General features: G+C 51.9%; 1 protein-coding gene across 1 annotated transcript; it reads right to left on the minus strand.

The window, feature by feature from the left end:
• Positions 1-5,190: 5,190 nt before the first annotated feature.
• Positions 5,191-14,197, minus strand: LOC140111347 (uncharacterized). The gene is made up of 6 exons (XM_072132365.1): positions 14,078-14,197; positions 13,752-13,837; positions 13,606-13,670; positions 7,954-8,085; positions 6,834-6,928; positions 5,191-6,522 (listed from the first exon to the last, which is right to left on the minus strand). The coding sequence occupies exons 1-6, from the start codon at positions 14,102-14,104 to the stop codon at positions 6,259-6,261; spliced, it is 669 nt and encodes a 222-aa protein (XP_071988466.1). The 5' UTR covers positions 14,105-14,197; the 3' UTR covers positions 5,191-6,258.
• Between the last annotated feature and the right edge of the window lie 3,443 nt (positions 14,198-17,640).

The raw sequence follows: 17,640 nt of genomic DNA on the forward strand, positions 1-17,640 counted from the left end.
GGCCCAAGTGATTGTGTTCTACACCATAAACTGTTTTATTGCATCGCCACGTGCTTTACAGCGCTGCTCCAGCACCCAGGAGGTTAATCCCTGCTAAGGAACTTTGTCAACTCTGCTACACTCTGCGTTAACATCTGGAAGGCGGGAAACCTAGGCGACTCGCTAAACTCCGCCCCCTGCACGCGTGGCGTGAAGTACCTTGGAGGAGGAGCCAGAGCGGCCGCGGGCCAGCAACAAAGAGCGTTAATCGTCTATCTTGGATTTAGCCGCAGGCCGCGACCGGGCCTGCTGACCGCATACGCATCTTCTGGAGTGCCGATGCACTCTGAGCCTGTGGATCTGGAAGATGCTGCTCTAGCCTTTCCTCCAGTGCAACTGGCCACACCGCCTCCAAGGTCCGCAGAAGTTGCTGTCCTAGCAGAGCAGTTGGAAGTAGCTGCCCCATCCAAGAGGAAAAAACCTGATGTTTCCTTACAGCCAGCAGCTCCCCGTGACTCCCGGGCCAAACAGAGTCTGACTACGGCAAAATTTCTGAACACCTGGAGTTGAAGAGAATCAAGGCGATGCAGCTACTGCCAAAGATATGGGCATGAAGAGAATGAATGTCGTTGGTTAAACAACAAACCCTTGGAGCTATGGGACGACCTCCAATGGAAGAACTTCTGAATCCCCAAGATTCCACCTGGATGCCAAGGTTCGTGAGGACTCACCTCATGGTTCGTTTGATCATAAATGGAGTAACCCTACCGGCCTTAATCAATACCAGCTCTCAGGTGACCACCATCCGCAATGCTACCTTAGAGAAATGCCAAAGAGGAACATCCCAGTCACAGCCTCCCAAGGCTTATTTGAACATTATTGCTACTAATGGGAAAACTGTACCCATCCGCAGCTACAGGGAACCCACACTAACCATTGAGGATACTGAGTTAACCAGACAGGGCGTAGTGGTAACACAAGTGCCTGAGGACAGTAATTTCTCCCTGGTGTTGGGTACTAATATCCTCCGCTAATGCTACCCTGAAGAGCTGAAGGCTTTCTAGAACTCCCTACCAACAATGCCCGGTGATTCTCGGAAGGTGATTCAAGAGACCATGCAAGTCCTGGCGGCGCAACAGAAGTTTGCTGGCCCCAACGGAGAAATTTGCAGTCTGGATCAAAGATCCTCAGCCTGTTGTCCTTCAACCTGGGACTGAGGCGTGAGTATGGTGCCGAGCCTGTATGGGCGTTCAAGGTCAAGACTACCAGGCTATGAAGCTGATGAAGACCTACCCCTTCTGGCAACCAGGAGCCTAGTCACAGTATCTCTAGGACAAGTACCCATCAGACTGCCAATAGATCTGAGAAGATACCAAGCAGTAGCCACTCTCTTCAGCGTCCACCCTGAAGATCTAGTGGAAACCCCCCCTGTCTGATTCACCTCCAACTGTTGGGAGGCAAAGTGCTGAAGGTGAGCCTGTCGAGCAATCCTGGTGGCTTGAGCTCAATATTGGAGACGACGATATCACTCCTGCAGACCAAGTACAATGTGTACTGGAAGTCGTCATGCAGCACCACCAGGCCTTCAGCAAACACCTGCTGGATTTTGGGCAGACTACCCTGATTCAACATACCATCCCTACTGGCTCTCATCCTCCTATCAAGGAGAGGTATCGGACGATTCCTCCAGCCCGTTACCAAGAGGTGAAGAAATTGGTGCAAGAGATGAAGACAGTCAATGTTATCCAGGAGAGTCACAGCCCATGGGCTGCCCCTCTGGTCCTTGTGAAAAAGAAGGATGGAACCCTTCGCTTCTGTGTTAACTATAGGAAGATCAACAATATCACTCACAAGGATGCCTATCCGCTGCCTCAAATCGAGGAATACTTTGCAGCCTTAGGGTCGGCTGCCTTCTTCTCCACCCTTGATCTGACCAGTGGCTACTGGCAAGTGGTCATGGCGCCTGAAGATGGGGAGAAGACGGCCTTCACCACCCCAATGGGCCTATTTGAGTTCAAAAACATGCCCCTCGGCCTATGCAATGACCCTGGCACGTTCCAGTGCCAGGGTCATTGTAATGGAGTAATGGAGAGATGTTTGGGACATTGAAACTTCGAGACATCTTACCATACTTAAACGATATCATCCTCTACTCCAAGACCTATGAAGATCACCTCCAACATCTGGCTGAATTTTTCCAAATCCTGGCCCAGCATGGGTTGAAGGTCAAGCCGTCCAAGTGCCATCTGTTACAGACTAGCATAAAGTACCTAGAGCATGTGGTGAGCGCCGATGGAATCAAGCCAGAACCAGATATTGTTGCAGCTGTCCACGACTGGCCTACCCCATCTACCATGCGGGACATCAAAAGCTTCCTGGGATTTGCCAGCTACTACAGGCGGTTTATCCCAAAGTGGGCTTCCTAAATGGACAGCAGAATGTGAAGCTGTGTTCCAAATGCTGAAGCAAAGGCTGACTGAGCCTCCAGTGCTAGGATAGCCAGATTATAATCTGCCATTTACACACTACACCAATGCCAGCAATTAGGGACTCGGGGCTCCAGAATGAAACTGAAAGGGTCATAGCCTAAAGCTTATTCAAGTTGGAGTTTCCTGGCATTAGTCTGTGCTGTGACAGAAAAGTTCAAAGACTATCTGGATGCATCCTTCTTCACCGTCTTCACAGACAACAACCCTTTGGCATATCTGAACACCATCGAGCTTGGAGCACTGGAGCAGCGTGGGCCTCCAGACTAGCCAACTTTAACTTCACCATCAAGTACCGGGCTGGCAAGACCAATGACAACGCCGATACTCTGTCCCATCTCCCTGACCATTGGGAGGGACCCTCCATGGATGCTGAATTCCAGTTAAGTGTCATGGGCCCCTTTAAAGAAGGGAAAGAAAATGCTGCCTGTAATATTCGGGCGTGATAGCATATTGTGCCGGCAGTGCCCGCTTAACTTCATCATGGTCCAATCGCTCTTCTGAGACAGCACAAAATGTAGAACTCGCTCTACCTGTAAGTTTCTCGGCCAATAAACAGGTCCAGTCCACCTCTGCGATCCTGTAGGACATGATCTCAAATAGGCATCAATGTTCTCTCCTTCCTTCTGAAGCTTGAGAAGATCCCAGGCACGACCATCACTGGTGACTTCCTGGAGTTGGGCTGTCTCCATTTTGATAACTCCTCAGGACTTCTTCATGGACCATCTTTAGCAGCTCCAGCCTCTCTCTGTTGCTCAATTCTCCACTGAACATCTTTAGCCTTCTTTGAAACAGTTCTTCCACACGGTCAATATCAGACCTCTCCATGGAGACTGATGGTTCTGGACGCCGGGTACTGACCTTTACAGGAGAGGAGTCCAACGCAGCATCTTGTTCCTGGCTGAGATGTGGTATCAGGAGGGCAATGAGCTCCGCTTTCTTCTTACCCTCTGGCACAATCCCACGATTCCTGCACCACTTCCTCAGGGTAGCCACGGTCAGCTCCTCCAGCTCTCGTCTCCGCATTCTGTTAAAAGGCTGCTGGTTGGATAACCTCCAAGCTCCCCACCCAGGGGTGGATAACTCCCTGGTGGCTGAAGAGTTCCAGTTCTTCTTCTGTTGGAGGATTGAGGACATGTGTCTGTGGCACGGCGCCCTGACACACTTGGCCTGTCTGGAGACAAGGCCCCAAGCAGACGTCCACCTTCTGGAGTCTGCCTCATCCTGCTGGAGAAGCAGCCAACTATCCTCTCCAGCCTGAAGCATCTCTGGTGGAATGATATCCACCCAGCCATCTCAACCAAGTTTATGTCACTGCTGTTGTGACCATTGCCAAGGTCCAACAGAAGAACTTCCAATGTAAGTTGAATACTTTACAAATTCTGCCTCTGAGTGATCCCTGTGCAAGACTGTTACCACCAAGGGCGCCCCATTCACCACCACCAGGGATCTTCAACCTCTCCCTGTTCCCTGGTACCCAGCACAGTGACCACCGATGAGGCCACACTCAGCCAGCCACTCAGGGACCTAGGGCCCCCGCTGTCCCCAAGCCACAAAATGGCTGGGCCCCAGTGGGGGATGTTACACAAACATTATTTGGTAACAAAGTAATGGGTCATATAGATCCTACAACATATTTATTTGAGCAAAACAGGACACAAATGTTTCTGATTATTTTAATAATATATAATATTATACCACTCACCTCTTACCCTAAGTACACGTTCCTATTCTGTATCTGGGGGTGGACTCCTTAGACCCTGTGTGACAGGGGACATTGTCCTGCAGGAAAATTACTGCTGATTGAGTGATAAACGCAAGGAACCACATGGTATATAAGAAGGTTCTGATACTTGTATTCATACAGGCAGGGGGCGGGGCTGTGACTACCTCTCACACAGGATATACAGGCAGGGGGCGGGGCTGTGACCACCTCTCATACAGGATATACAGGCAGGGGGCGGGGCGGTGACTACCCCTCACACAGGATATACAGGCAGGGGGCGGGGCTGTGACTACCTCTCACACAGGATATACAGGCAGGGGGGCGGGGCTGTGACTACTTCTCACACAGGATATACAGGCAGGGGGGCGGGGCTGTGACTACCTCTCACACAGGATATACAGGCAGGGGGGCGGGGCTGTGATTACCTCTCACACAGGATATACAGGCAGGGCCGGGGCTGTGACTACCTATCACACAGGATATACAGGCAGGGGGCGAGGCTGTGACTACCTATCACACAGGATATACAGGCAGGGGGCGAGGCTGTGACTACCTATCACACAGGATATACAGGCAGGGCCGAGGCTGTGACTACCTATCACACAGGATATACAGGCAGGGGGCGAGGCTGTGACTACCTCTCACACGGGATATACAGGCAGGGGGCGAGGCTGTGACTACCTCTCACACGGGATATACAGGCAGGGGGCGGGGCTGTGACTACCTCTCACACAGGATATACAGGCAGGGCCGGGGCTGTGACTACCTATCACACAGGATATACAGGCAGGGGGCGGGGCTGTGACCACCTCTCACACAGGATATACAGGCAGGGGGCGGGGACGTGACCACCTCTCACACAGGATATACAGGCAGGGGGCGGGGCTATGACTACCTCTTACACAGGATATACAGGTGAGGAAGGGATAGAAGAAGATCCAGTGAAGCCGGGACAATCCCAGACATCGATGTTGCTATATATTAAAACAATAAACCCGTTTTATTCATAATTAAACAAAAAATGTAACTTCTGAAGACAGAAAAAATGAGTGGCTGCTGCAGAAAGGAAAGGCTACTGCGAGCACAGTGGTGGTGGTGGGGGCTTTTGTGGGCACAGTGGTGATGGTGGGGGGGCTTTTGTGGGCACAGTGGTGGTGGGGGGGGGCTGCTGAGGGCTCAATGGTGGTGGGGAGGGAGGCTACTGAAGGCACAGTGCTAGTGGTGGGGGAGGCTGCTGAAGGCACAGTGGTGGGGTTTGAGGCTACTGTGGGCACACTGCTGGATCAGGCTGTGGAAACAGTGGTTTTGGAGGCTACTGTGGGCACAGTGGTGGTGGTGGGGGAGGCTACTGTGGGCACAGTAGTGGTTGTGGGGAGGCTACTGTGGGCACAGTAGTGGGGGGGGGAGGGCTACTGTGGGCACAGTAGTGGGGGGGGGAGGGCTACTGTGGGCACAGTAGTGGGGGGGGAGGGCTACTGTGGGCACAGTGGTGGTGGTGGGGGAGGCTACTGTGGGCACAGTGGTGGTGGTGGGGGAGGCTACTGTGGGCACAGTGGTGGTGGTGGGGGTGGCTACTGTGGGCACAGTGGTGGTGGTGGGGGAGGCTACTGTGGGCAAAGTAGTGGTGGTGGGGGAGGCTACTGTGGGCACAGTGGTGGTGTGGGGGGAGGCTACTGTGGGCACAGTGGTGGTGGTGGTGGGGGGAGGCTACTGCGGGCACAGTGGTGGTGGGGGAGGCTACTGCGAGCACAGTGGTGGTGGGGGAGGCTACTGCGAGCACAGTGGTGGTGGGGGAGGCTACTGCGGGCACAGTGTTGGTGGGGGAGGCTACTGCGGGCACAGTGTTGGTGGGGGAGGCTACTGCGGGCACAGTGTTGGTGGGGGAGGCTACTGCGGGCACAGCGTTGGTGGGGGAGGCTACTGCGGGCACAGTGTTGGTGGGGGAGGCTACTGCGGGCACATTGTTGGTGGGGGAGGCTACTGCGGGCACAGTGTTGGTGGGCGAGGCTACTGCGGGCACAGTGTTGGTGGGCGAGGCTACTGCGGGCACAGTGGTGGTGGGCGAGGCTACTGCGGGCACAGTGGGGGGCAACCCATGGATAAACACAAGAGAGCGTTCACTGCCTCCAGTTCCGATGCTGTGTACAGGCTGGGGGAGGGTTCAAGGACTGAGGGGAAGAGATCAGGGGCCACGTCCATATGTCCCCCATTATCTGCAGGTTCCTCCAGAACTTCATCATCATCATCCATAGGATTGTCCTCATAGATGGAAGGAAATACACAGGAAGACATGATGGGAGGTGGAGCCTGGAGACGGAAACAGCCAAATACCTACAACAGAATGACATCATCAGAATAAATCAAACAGAATGAGGAGCTTGGCCCACCCCTGAAGAGTGATAGACAGGAGGAGGGGCTATGAACCTGCCCCACCCCTGCAGAGGGATACAGACAGGAGAAAGGGCTATGAATCTGCCCCGCCCTGCAAGGTGATACAGACAGGAGGAGGGGCTATGAAACTGCCCCTCCCTGCAGGATGATACAGACAGGAGGAGGGGCTATGAGCCTTCCACTCCCCCTGCAGAGTGATAAACAGGATGAGGGGCTATGAATGTGCCCCGCCCCTGCAGGGTGACACTTACATGCAGACTTGATGGTGACAGGAAGTTGTAGACTCGTTGTCCAGGTGACAATAGGGGGTCAACATAGAAATATTCTCCAGGGTTTGCAGTGAATCCTGAGTAGAAAGAGGATGGTGGTTGTAGTACAGGTCATGTGGTTATGAGATAATAGTGGAGCTGCTTCCCATGATGTTACACATCTAACGAGCCATGCTACACACCTCCCAGAGAGAGAGGCGGCCATGCTACACACCTCCCAGAGAGAGAGGCGGCCATGCTACACACCTCCCAGAGAGAGAGGCGGCCATGCTACACACCTCCCAGAGAGAGAGGCGGCCATGCTACACACCTCCCAGAGAGACAGGCGGCCAGGCTACACACATCCCAGAGAGACAGGCGGCCATGATATACACATCCCAGAGAGAGAGGCGGCCATGCTACACACATCCCAGAGAGAGAGGCGGCCATGCTACACACATCCCAGAGAGAGAGGCGGCCATGCTACACACATCCCAGAGAGAGAGGCGGCCATGCTACACACATCCCAGAGAGACGGGCGGCCATGCTACACACCTCCCAGAGAGACGGGCGGCCATGCTACACACCTCCCAGAGAGACGGGCGGCCATGCTACACACCTCCCAGAGAGACGGGCGGCCATGCTACACACCTCCCAGAGAGACGGGCGGCCACGCTATACACCTCCCAGAGAGAAAGGCGGCCATGATATACTTAGTGTTAGGAGATATATACGTGTATGGATATGTTTGCTGCCATCTACAGGCTACTTTGATATCGCAGTTGTTAACCTTGTTATGTTGTATGTATCTTAATAAAGTTATTGTTGAAATTCCCTCCATGACTTCTGGAAGCACTTGGTGAAGAAGTTCCGGATATTAAAAATAAATTATCAGTTTCCATCATTTTTCTTATATCGTTTTCCCATAAATGTCTCCCAGGTGCCAAACAATCACTTCCATGTCAGCCGGGGGTCACACGATGGGTCACATGACACAGGCCTGAGCCGTACCACTCCACGGCATAGGGGTCAGCTCTGACTGTCTGATACACAGATATGTATTATCACATGGCTCACAGCCCAATGGGTGGGGTATTAGAGCGGCAGCTCTGCTGCTGGTTACCTTCATGCCTCCTCTGCCTCATCTCCGTAGTCTCCAGGTTATGATGAATGGCAGCCGCGGTGTAGTGGGCCTCAAACGTGGGGTGAAGGAGGACACGAGACGTGAGATGGTGCTGGGGGGTCACCTCCACCTCTACAGGGAAACAGAAATCAAAACCATTATAACCCAGAGGTCAGAGAACTCGACACCATCAACGGCCCGAGATAAGGGGCAATGCTCGTCTACAACCTGCTCCTGCGGCTGTAGCTCCATGTGTGGCCGCGTGCTGCGGCTGTAGCTCCATGTGTGGCCGCGTGCTGCGGCTGTAGCTCCATGTGTGGCCGCGTGCTGCGGCTGTAGCTCCATGTGTGGCCGTGTGCTGCGGCTGTAGCTCCATGTGTGGCCGTGTGCTGCGGCTGTAGCTCCATGTGTGGCCGTGTGCTGCGGCTGTAGCTCCATGTGTGGCCGTGTGCTGCGGCTGTAGCCCCATGTGTGGCCGGGTACTGCGGCTGTAGCTCCATGTCTGGCCGGGTACTGCGGCTGTAGCTCCATGTATGGCTGTGTACTGTGGCTGTAGCTGGCTGTGTACTGCGGCTGTAGCTCCATGTATGGCTGTGTGCTGCGGCTGTAGCTCCATGTTTGGCTGTGTACTGCGGCTGTAGCTCCATGTTTGGCTGTGTACTGCGGCTGTAGCTCCATGTATGGCTGTGTACTGCTCCTGTAGTTCCATGTATGGCTGTGTACTGTGGCTGTAGCTCCATGTATGGCTGTGTGCTGCGGCTGTAGCTCCATGTTTGGCTGTGTACTGCGGCTGTAGCTCCATGTTTGGCTGTGTACTGCGGCTGTAGCTCCATGTATGGCTGTGTACTGCTCCTGTAGTTCCATGTATGGCTGTGTACTGTGGCTGTAGCTCCATGTATGGCTGTGTACTGCGGCTGTAGCTCCATGTATGGCTGTGTACTGCGGCTGTAGCTCCATGTATGGCTGTGTACTGCTCCTATATTTCCATGTATGGCTGTGTACTGGTGCTGTAGCTCCATGTATGGCTGTGTACTGCGGCTGTAGCTCCATGTATGGCTGTGTACTGCGGCTGTAGCTCCATGTATGGCTGTGTACTGTGGCTGTAGCTCCATGTATGGCTGTGTACTGCGGCTGTAGCTCCATGTTTGGCTGTGTACTGCGGCTGTAGCTCCATGTATGGCTGTGTACTGCTCCTATATTTCCATGTATGGCTGTGTACTGGTGCTGTAGCTCCATGTATGGCTGTGTACTGCGGCTGTAGCTCCATGTATGGCTGTGTACTGCGGCTGTAGCTCCATGTATGGCTGTGTACTGCGGCTGTAGCTCCATGTATGGCTGTGTACTGCGGCTGTAGCTCCATGTATGGCTGTGTACTGCGGCTGTAGCTCCATGTATGGCTGTGTACTGCGGCTGTAGCTCCATGTATGGCTGTGTACTGCGGCTGTAGCTCCATGTATGGCTGTGTACTGCGGCTGTAGCTCCATGTATGGCTGTGTACTGCGGCTGTAGCTCCATGTATGGCTGTGTACTGCGGCTGTAGCTCCATGTATGGCTGTGTACTGCGGCTGTAGCTCCATGTATGGCTGTGTACTGCGGCTGTAGCTCCATGTATGGCTGTGTACTGCTGCTGTAGCTCCATGTATGGCTGTGTACTGCTGCTTTAGCTCCATGTATGGCTGTGTACTGCTGCTTTAGCTCCATGTATGGCTGTGTACTGCTGCTGTAGCTCCATGTCTGGCTGTGTGGCTGTGTACTGCGGCTGTAGCTCCAGATCTGGCTGTGTACTGCGGCTGTAGCTCCATGTCTGGCTGTGTACTGCGGCTGTAGCTCCATGTATGGCTGTAGCTCCATGAATGGCTGTAGCTCCATGAATGGCTGTAGCTCCATGAATGGCTGTAGCTCCATGAATGGCTGTGTACTGCGGCTGTAGCTCCATGTATGGCTGTGTACTGCTCCTGTAGCCCCATGTATGGCTGTGTACTGCGGCTGTAGCTCCATGTATGGCTGTGTACTGCGGCTGTAGCTCCATGTATGGCTGTGTACTGGTGCTGTAGCTCCATGTATGGCTGTGTACTGCGGCTGTAGCTCCATGTTTGGCTGTGTACTGCGGCTGTAGCTCCAATTATGGCTGTGTACTGCTCCTATAGTTCCATGTATGGCTGTGTACTGGTGCTGTAGCTCCATGTATGGCTGTGTGCTGCGGCTGTAGCTCCATGTTTGGCTGTGTGCTGCGGCTGTAGCTCCATGTATGGCTGTGTACTGCGGCTGTAGCTCCATGTATGGCTGTGTACTGCTCCTGTAGCCCCATGTATGGCTGTGTATTGCGGCTGTAGCTCCATGTATGGCTGTGTACTGCTGCTGTAGCTCCATGTATGGCTGTGTACTGCTGCTGTAGCTCCATGTATGGCTGTGTACTGCTGCTGTAGCTCCATGTATGGCTGTGTACTGCGGCTGTAGCTCCATGTATGGCTGTGTACTGCGGCTGTAGCTCCATGTATGGCTGTGTACTGCGGCTGTAGCTGGCTGTGTACTGCGGCTGTAGCTCCATGTATGGCTGTGTACTGCGGCTGTAGCTCCATGTATGGCTGTGTACTGCTCCTGTAGCTCCATGTATGGCTGTGTACTGCTCCTGTAGCCCCATGTACGGCTGTGTACTGCGGCTGTAGCTCCATGTATGGCTGTGTACTGCGGCTGTAGCTCCATGTATGGCTGTGTACTGCGGCTGTAGCTCCATGTATGGCTGTGTACTGCTCCTGTAGCCCCATGTACGGCTGTGTACTGCGGCTGTAGCTCCATGTATGGCTGTGTACTGCTCCTGTAGCTCCATGTATGGCTGTGTACTGCTCCTGTAGCCCCATGTACGGCTGTGTACTGCGGCTGTAGCTCCATGTATGGCTGTGTGCTGCGGCTGTAGCTCCATGTTTGGCTGTGTACTGCGGCTGTAGCTCCATGTATGGCTGTGTACTGCGGCTGTAGCTCCATGTACGGCTGTGTACTGCGGCTGTAGCTCCATGTCTGGCCGGGTACTGCGGCTGTAGCTCCATGTATGGCTGTGTACTGTGGCTGTAGCTGGCTGTGTACTGCGGCTGTAGCTCCATGTATGGCTGTGTGCTGCGGCTGTAGCTCCATGTTTGGCTGTGTACTGCGGCTGTAGCTCCATGTTTGGCTGTGTACTGCGGCTGTAGCTCCATGTATGGCTGTGTACTGCTCCTGTAGTTCCATGTATGGCTGTGTACTGTGGCTGTAGCTCCATGTATGGCTGTGTGCTGCGGCTGTAGCTCCATGTTTGGCTGTGTACTGCGGCTGTAGCTCCATGTTTGGCTGTGTACTGCGGCTGTAGCTCCATGTATGGCTGTGTACTGCTCCTGTAGTTCCATGTATGGCTGTGTACTGTGGCTGTAGCTCCATGTATGGCTGTGTACTGCGGCTGTAGCTCCATGTATGGCTGTGTACTGCGGCTGTAGCTCCATGTATGGCTGTGTACTGCTCCTATATTTCCATGTATGGCTGTGTACTGGTGCTGTAGCTCCATGTATGGCTGTGTACTGCGGCTGTAGCTCCATGTATGGCTGTGTACTGCGGCTGTAGCTCCATGTATGGCTGTGTACTGTGGCTGTAGCTCCATGTATGGCTGTGTACTGCGGCTGTAGCTCCATGTTTGGCTGTGTACTGCGGCTGTAGCTCCATGTATGGCTGTGTACTGCTCCTATATTTCCATGTATGGCTGTGTACTGGTGCTGTAGCTCCATGTATGGCTGTGTACTGCGGCTGTAGCTCCATGTATGGCTGTGTACTGCGGCTGTAGCTCCATGTATGGCTGTGTACTGCGGCTGTAGCTCCATGTATGGCTGTGTACTGCGGCTGTAGCTCCATGTATGGCTGTGTACTGCGGCTGTAGCTCCATGTATGGCTGTGTACTGCGGCTGTAGCTCCATGTATGGCTGTGTACTGCGGCTGTAGCTCCATGTATGGCTGTGTACTGCGGCTGTAGCTCCATGTATGGCTGTGTACTGCGGCTGTAGCTCCATGTATGGCTGTGTACTGCGGCTGTAGCTCCATGTATGGCTGTGTACTGCGGCTGTAGCTCCATGTATGGCTGTGTACTGCGGCTGTAGCTCCATGTATGGCTGTGTACTGCGGCTGTAGCTCCATGTATGGCTGTGTACTGCTGCTGTAGCTCCATGTATGGCTGTGTACTGCTGCTTTAGCTCCATGTATGGCTGTGTACTGCTGCTTTAGCTCCATGTATGGCTGTGTACTGCTGCTGTAGCTCCATGTCTGGCTGTGTGGCTGTGTACTGCGGCTGTAGCTCCAGATCTGGCTGTGTACTGCGGCTGTAGCTCCATGTCTGGCTGTGTACTGCGGCTGTAGCTCCATGTATGGCTGTAGCTCCATGAATGGCTGTAGCTCCATGAATGGCTGTAGCTCCATGAATGGCTGTAGCTCCATGAATGGCTGTGTACTGCGGCTGTAGCTCCATGTATGGCTGTGTACTGCTCCTGTAGCCCCATGTATGGCTGTGTACTGCGGCTGTAGCTCCATGTATGGCTGTGTACTGCGGCTGTAGCTCCATGTATGGCTGTGTACTGGTGCTGTAGCTCCATGTATGGCTGTGTACTGCGGCTGTAGCTCCATGTTTGGCTGTGTACTGCGGCTGTAGCTCCAATTATGGCTGTGTACTGCTCCTATAGTTCCATGTATGGCTGTGTACTGGTGCTGTAGCTCCATGTATGGCTGTGTGCTGCGGCTGTAGCTCCATGTTTGGCTGTGTGCTGCGGCTGTAGCTCCATGTATGGCTGTGTACTGCGGCTGTAGCTCCATGTATGGCTGTGTACTGCTCCTGTAGCCCCATGTATGGCTGTGTATTGCGGCTGTAGCTCCATGTATGGCTGTGTACTGCTGCTGTAGCTCCATGTATGGCTGTGTACTGCTGCTGTAGCTCCATGTATGGCTGTGTACTGCTGCTGTAGCTCCATGTATGGCTGTGTACTGCGGCTGTAGCTCCATGTATGGCTGTGTACTGCGGCTGTAGCTCCATGTATGGCTGTGTACTGCGGCTGTAGCTGGCTGTGTACTGCGGCTGTAGCTCCATGTATGGCTGTGTACTGCGGCTGTAGCTCCATGTATGGCTGTGTACTGCTCCTGTAGCTCCATGTATGGCTGTGTACTGCTCCTGTAGCCCCATGTACGGCTGTGTACTGCGGCTGTAGCTCCATGTATGGCTGTGTACTGCGGCTGTAGCTCCATGTATGGCTGTGTACTGCGGCTGTAGCTCCATGTATGGCTGTGTACTGCTCCTGTAGCCCCATGTACGGCTGTGTACTGCGGCTGTAGCTCCATGTATGGCTGTGTACTGCTCCTGTAGCTCCATGTATGGCTGTGTACTGCTCCTGTAGCCCCATGTACGGCTGTGTACTGCGGCTGTAGCTCCATGTATGGCTGTGTGCTGCGGCTGTAGCTCCATGTTTGGCTGTGTACTGCGGCTGTAGCTCCATGTATGGCTGTGTACTGCGGCTGTAGCTCCATGTACGGCTGTGTACTGCGGCTGTAGCTCCATGTATGGCTGTGTACTGCGGCTGTAGCTCCATGTATGGCTGTGTACTGCTCCTATAGCTCCATGTATGGCTGACTGCAGTATGTTGAGATACTTACCTGATCGCAGGCAGTAGAGGGGGGGTGCGTTACACTGTGTCTGGGTTTCGGTTTCATCACTTGACCTGGGGACACATTATTGATGCAGAATTAGAGGTTCAGCTGCAGAAATTGGGGTCCACACCCGCGGTCATGTGACGTCTCACCTGAGGTCGTCATCTCCAGAGAAGTCGCCCTCCTCCTCCTCATCGCTGTCTTCTATGGACTCGCAGTCGGTGTGGTCACAGGACATCTACAAAGAGACGCCCCCTGGAGGTCACAGAAGAAAGGGGCGACCCCCAACCTGCAGCTCCTGAAATCCTCTGTGCTGCTGTGACCTGCTCACCGGGATCCTAAATCCACCTACTGATATCATACTGACCCTCCTGAAGTGCTCTGCGCCTGTAGCCCATCACAGCAGGGGGAGCACTTCCACTCTCTGCTCTACTCCAGATCATCCTCCAATATGAGGCCCCTCTGAGTGAGCACTTACCTGGGTCAGTGCACCTGCCTCTTCCATGCTTTCCCCATCACTAACTTTAGCAAGACCTGCAGTTCCCGGCACGGACACCAGGGGGCAGAGGACAAGGAACGTCTCTCCTGTGCACAGCGCCACCTGGCGGCTCCAGGAACATAACAGAGAATCCGAGACAGCGCCACCTGCTGCAGGACGTGGCTACTTGTAGATATATATATATATGTACAGCCGGTATAACCTGGGGATCTCCTGTATATAGTGATATATGTACAGCCGGTATAACCTGGGGATCTCCTGTATATAATGATATATGTACAGCCGGTATAACCTGGGGATCTCCTGTATATAATGACATATGTACAGCCGGTATAACCTGGGGATCTCCTGTATATAATGATATATGTACAGCCGGTATAACCTGGGGATCTCCTGTATATAATGATATATGTACAGCCGGTATAACCTGGGGATCTCCTGTATATAATGATATATGTACAGCCGGTATAACCTGGGGATCTCCTGTATATAGTGATATATGTACAGCCGGTATAACCTGGGGATCTCCTGTATATAGTGATATATGTACAGCCGGTATAACCTGGGGATCTCCTGTATATTATGATATATGTACAGCCGGTATAACCTGGGGATCTCCTGTATATAATGATATATGTACAGCCGGTATAACCTGGGGATCTCCTGTATATAATGATATATGTACAGCCGGTATAACCTGGGGATCTCCTGTATATAATGATATATGTACAGCCGGTATAACCTGGGGATCTCCTGTATATAATGATATATGTACAGCCGGTATAACCTGGGGATCTCCTGTATATAATGATATATGTACAGCCGGTATAACCTGGGGATCTCCTGTATATAATGATATATGTACAGCCGGTATAACCTGGGGATCTCCTGTATATAATGATATATGTACAGCCGGTATAACCTGGGGATCTCCTGTATATAATGATATATGTACAGCCGGTATAACCTGGGGATCTCCTGTATATAATGATATATGTACAGCCGGTATAACCTGGAGATCTCCTGTATATAATGATATATGTACAGCCGGTATAACCTGGGGATCTCCTGTATATAGTGATATATGTACAGCCGGTATAACCTGGGGATCTCCTTTATATAATGATATATGTACAGCCGGTATAACATGGGGATCTCCTGTATATAATGATATATGTACAGCTGGTATAACCAGGGGATCTCCTGTATATAATGATATATGTACAGCCGGTATAACCTGGGGATCTCCTGTATATAATGATATATGTACAGCCGGTATAACCTGGGGATCTCCTGTATATAATGATATATGTACAGCCGGTATAACCTGGGGATGTCCTGTATATAGTGATATATGTACAGCCGGTATAACCTGGGGATCTCCTGTGTATAATGATATATGTACAGCCGGTATAACCTGGGGATCTCCTGTATATAATGATATATGTACAGCCGGTATAACCTGGGGATCTCCTGTATATAATGATATATGTACAGCCGGTGTAACCTGGGGATCTCCTGTATATAATGATATATGTACAGCCGGTATAACCTGGGGATCTCCTGTATATAATGATATATGTACAGCCGGTATAACCTGGGGATCTCTTGTATATAATGATATATGTACAGCCGGTATAACCTGGGGATCTCCTGTATATAATGATATATGTACAGCCGGTATAACCTGGGGATCTCCTGTATATAATGATATATGTACAGCCGGTATAACCTGGGGAGCTCCTGTATATAATGATATATGTACAGCCGGTATAACCTGGGGATCTCCTGTATATAATGATATATGTACAGCCGGTATAACCTGGGGATCTCCTGTATATAATGATATATGTACAGCCGGTATAACCTGGGGATCTCCTGTATATAATGATATATGTACAGCCGGTATAACCTGGGGGTGTCCTGTATATAATGATATATGTACAGCCGGTATAACCTGGGGATCTCCTGTATATAGTGATATATGTACAGCCGGTATAACCTGGGGATCTCCTGTATATAGTGATATATGTACAGCCGGTATAACCTGGGGATCTCCTGTATATTATGATATATGTACAGCCGGTATAACCTGGGGATCTCCTGTATATAATGATATATGTACAGCCGGTATAACCTGGGGATCTCCTGTATATAATGATATATGTACAGCCGGTATAACCTGGGGGTCTCTTGTATATAATGATATATGTACAGCCGGTATAACCTGGGGATCTCCTGTATATAATGATATATGTACAGCCGGTATAACCTGGGGATCTCCTGTGTATAATGATATATGTACAGCCGGTATAACCTGGGGATCTCCTGTATATAATGATATATGTACAGCCGGTATAACCTGGGGATATACTGAGCAGACTATTATATTGCAGCACATTTCACTCGTTTTACTTTGTATTCGTCATGAGATTTTATTATTTACATGTAGGTAAAGTGAAGATCTTTATAGAACACTGAATATACTGGGGGGGGGGGGGGGGGGGATTACTTGTAGAATCTCTGTGGGATCTTGTCTATGACCTGAGTGCTTGGTGTATTATTCACCTCTTTATATCTTTGGAGATGGGCGCGGTTATTAGTTATGGTCGTCTCCAAGCGGGAAAAAGTCATTGATGTCCTCATGATAACAAGGTCTAGGGGGTCATGTGATCACAACAGGACCTGACAATGGCGCTATCTTGGTGCTGACCACCGCAGACTAGAAACAAGACTAACTGCCACATTGTAGATATATAAAGGAGCTGAACGTATGAAGACTCCTGGACGGTTCTTGCTTTGGTCACCAACTCCTGGAAGACAAGTCACAGTTTGGAGGATTTCACGCTGTTCTGGAATAGCGACTGCACCGTGATGAACATCCGGCTCAAAGCTTCACCTTCCAAGATGTCGTGAGGAGAGCAGAGGTTGTCCTGGGAGAGGGAAGGAAGAGAAGACGCAGGACACGTAGTGTCAGGTGAGGACAACGTAACATGGGGTTAGAACAGGACCAGGATGTTTAGAATGAAGATGGAGGTCAGTGAGGAGGACACAATGTGGTTAGGACAGGGTATGGGGGGAAGAAGAAGGAAGGAGGAGGTCAGTGAGGAGGACACAATGTGGTTAGGACAGGGTATGGGGGGAAGAAGAAGGAAGGAGGAGGTCAGTGAGGAGGACACAATGTGGTTAGGACAAGGTATGGGGGGGAAGAAGAAGGAAGGTGGAGGTCAGTGAGGAGGACACAATGTGGTTGGGACAGGGTATGGTGGACAGAAGAAGGAAGGTGGAGGTCAGTGAGGAGGACACAATGTGGTTAGGACAGGGTATGGGGGGAAGAAGAAGGAAGGAGGAGGTCAGTGAGGAGGACACAATGTGGTTAGGACAAGGTATGGGGGGGAAGAAGAAGGAAGGTGGAGGTCAGTGAGGAGGACACAATGTGGTTGGGACAGGGTATGGTGGACAGAAGGAGGAAGGTGGAGGACAGTGAGGAGGACACAGTGTGGTTAGGACAGGGTATGGGGGGAAGAAGAAGGAAGGTGGAG

Source organism: Engystomops pustulosus, unplaced genomic scaffold (genome assembly GCF_040894005.1).
Source record: "Engystomops pustulosus unplaced genomic scaffold, aEngPut4.maternal MAT_SCAFFOLD_431, whole genome shotgun sequence".
NCBI lineage: Eukaryota > Metazoa > Chordata > Amphibia > Anura > Leptodactylidae > Engystomops > Engystomops pustulosus.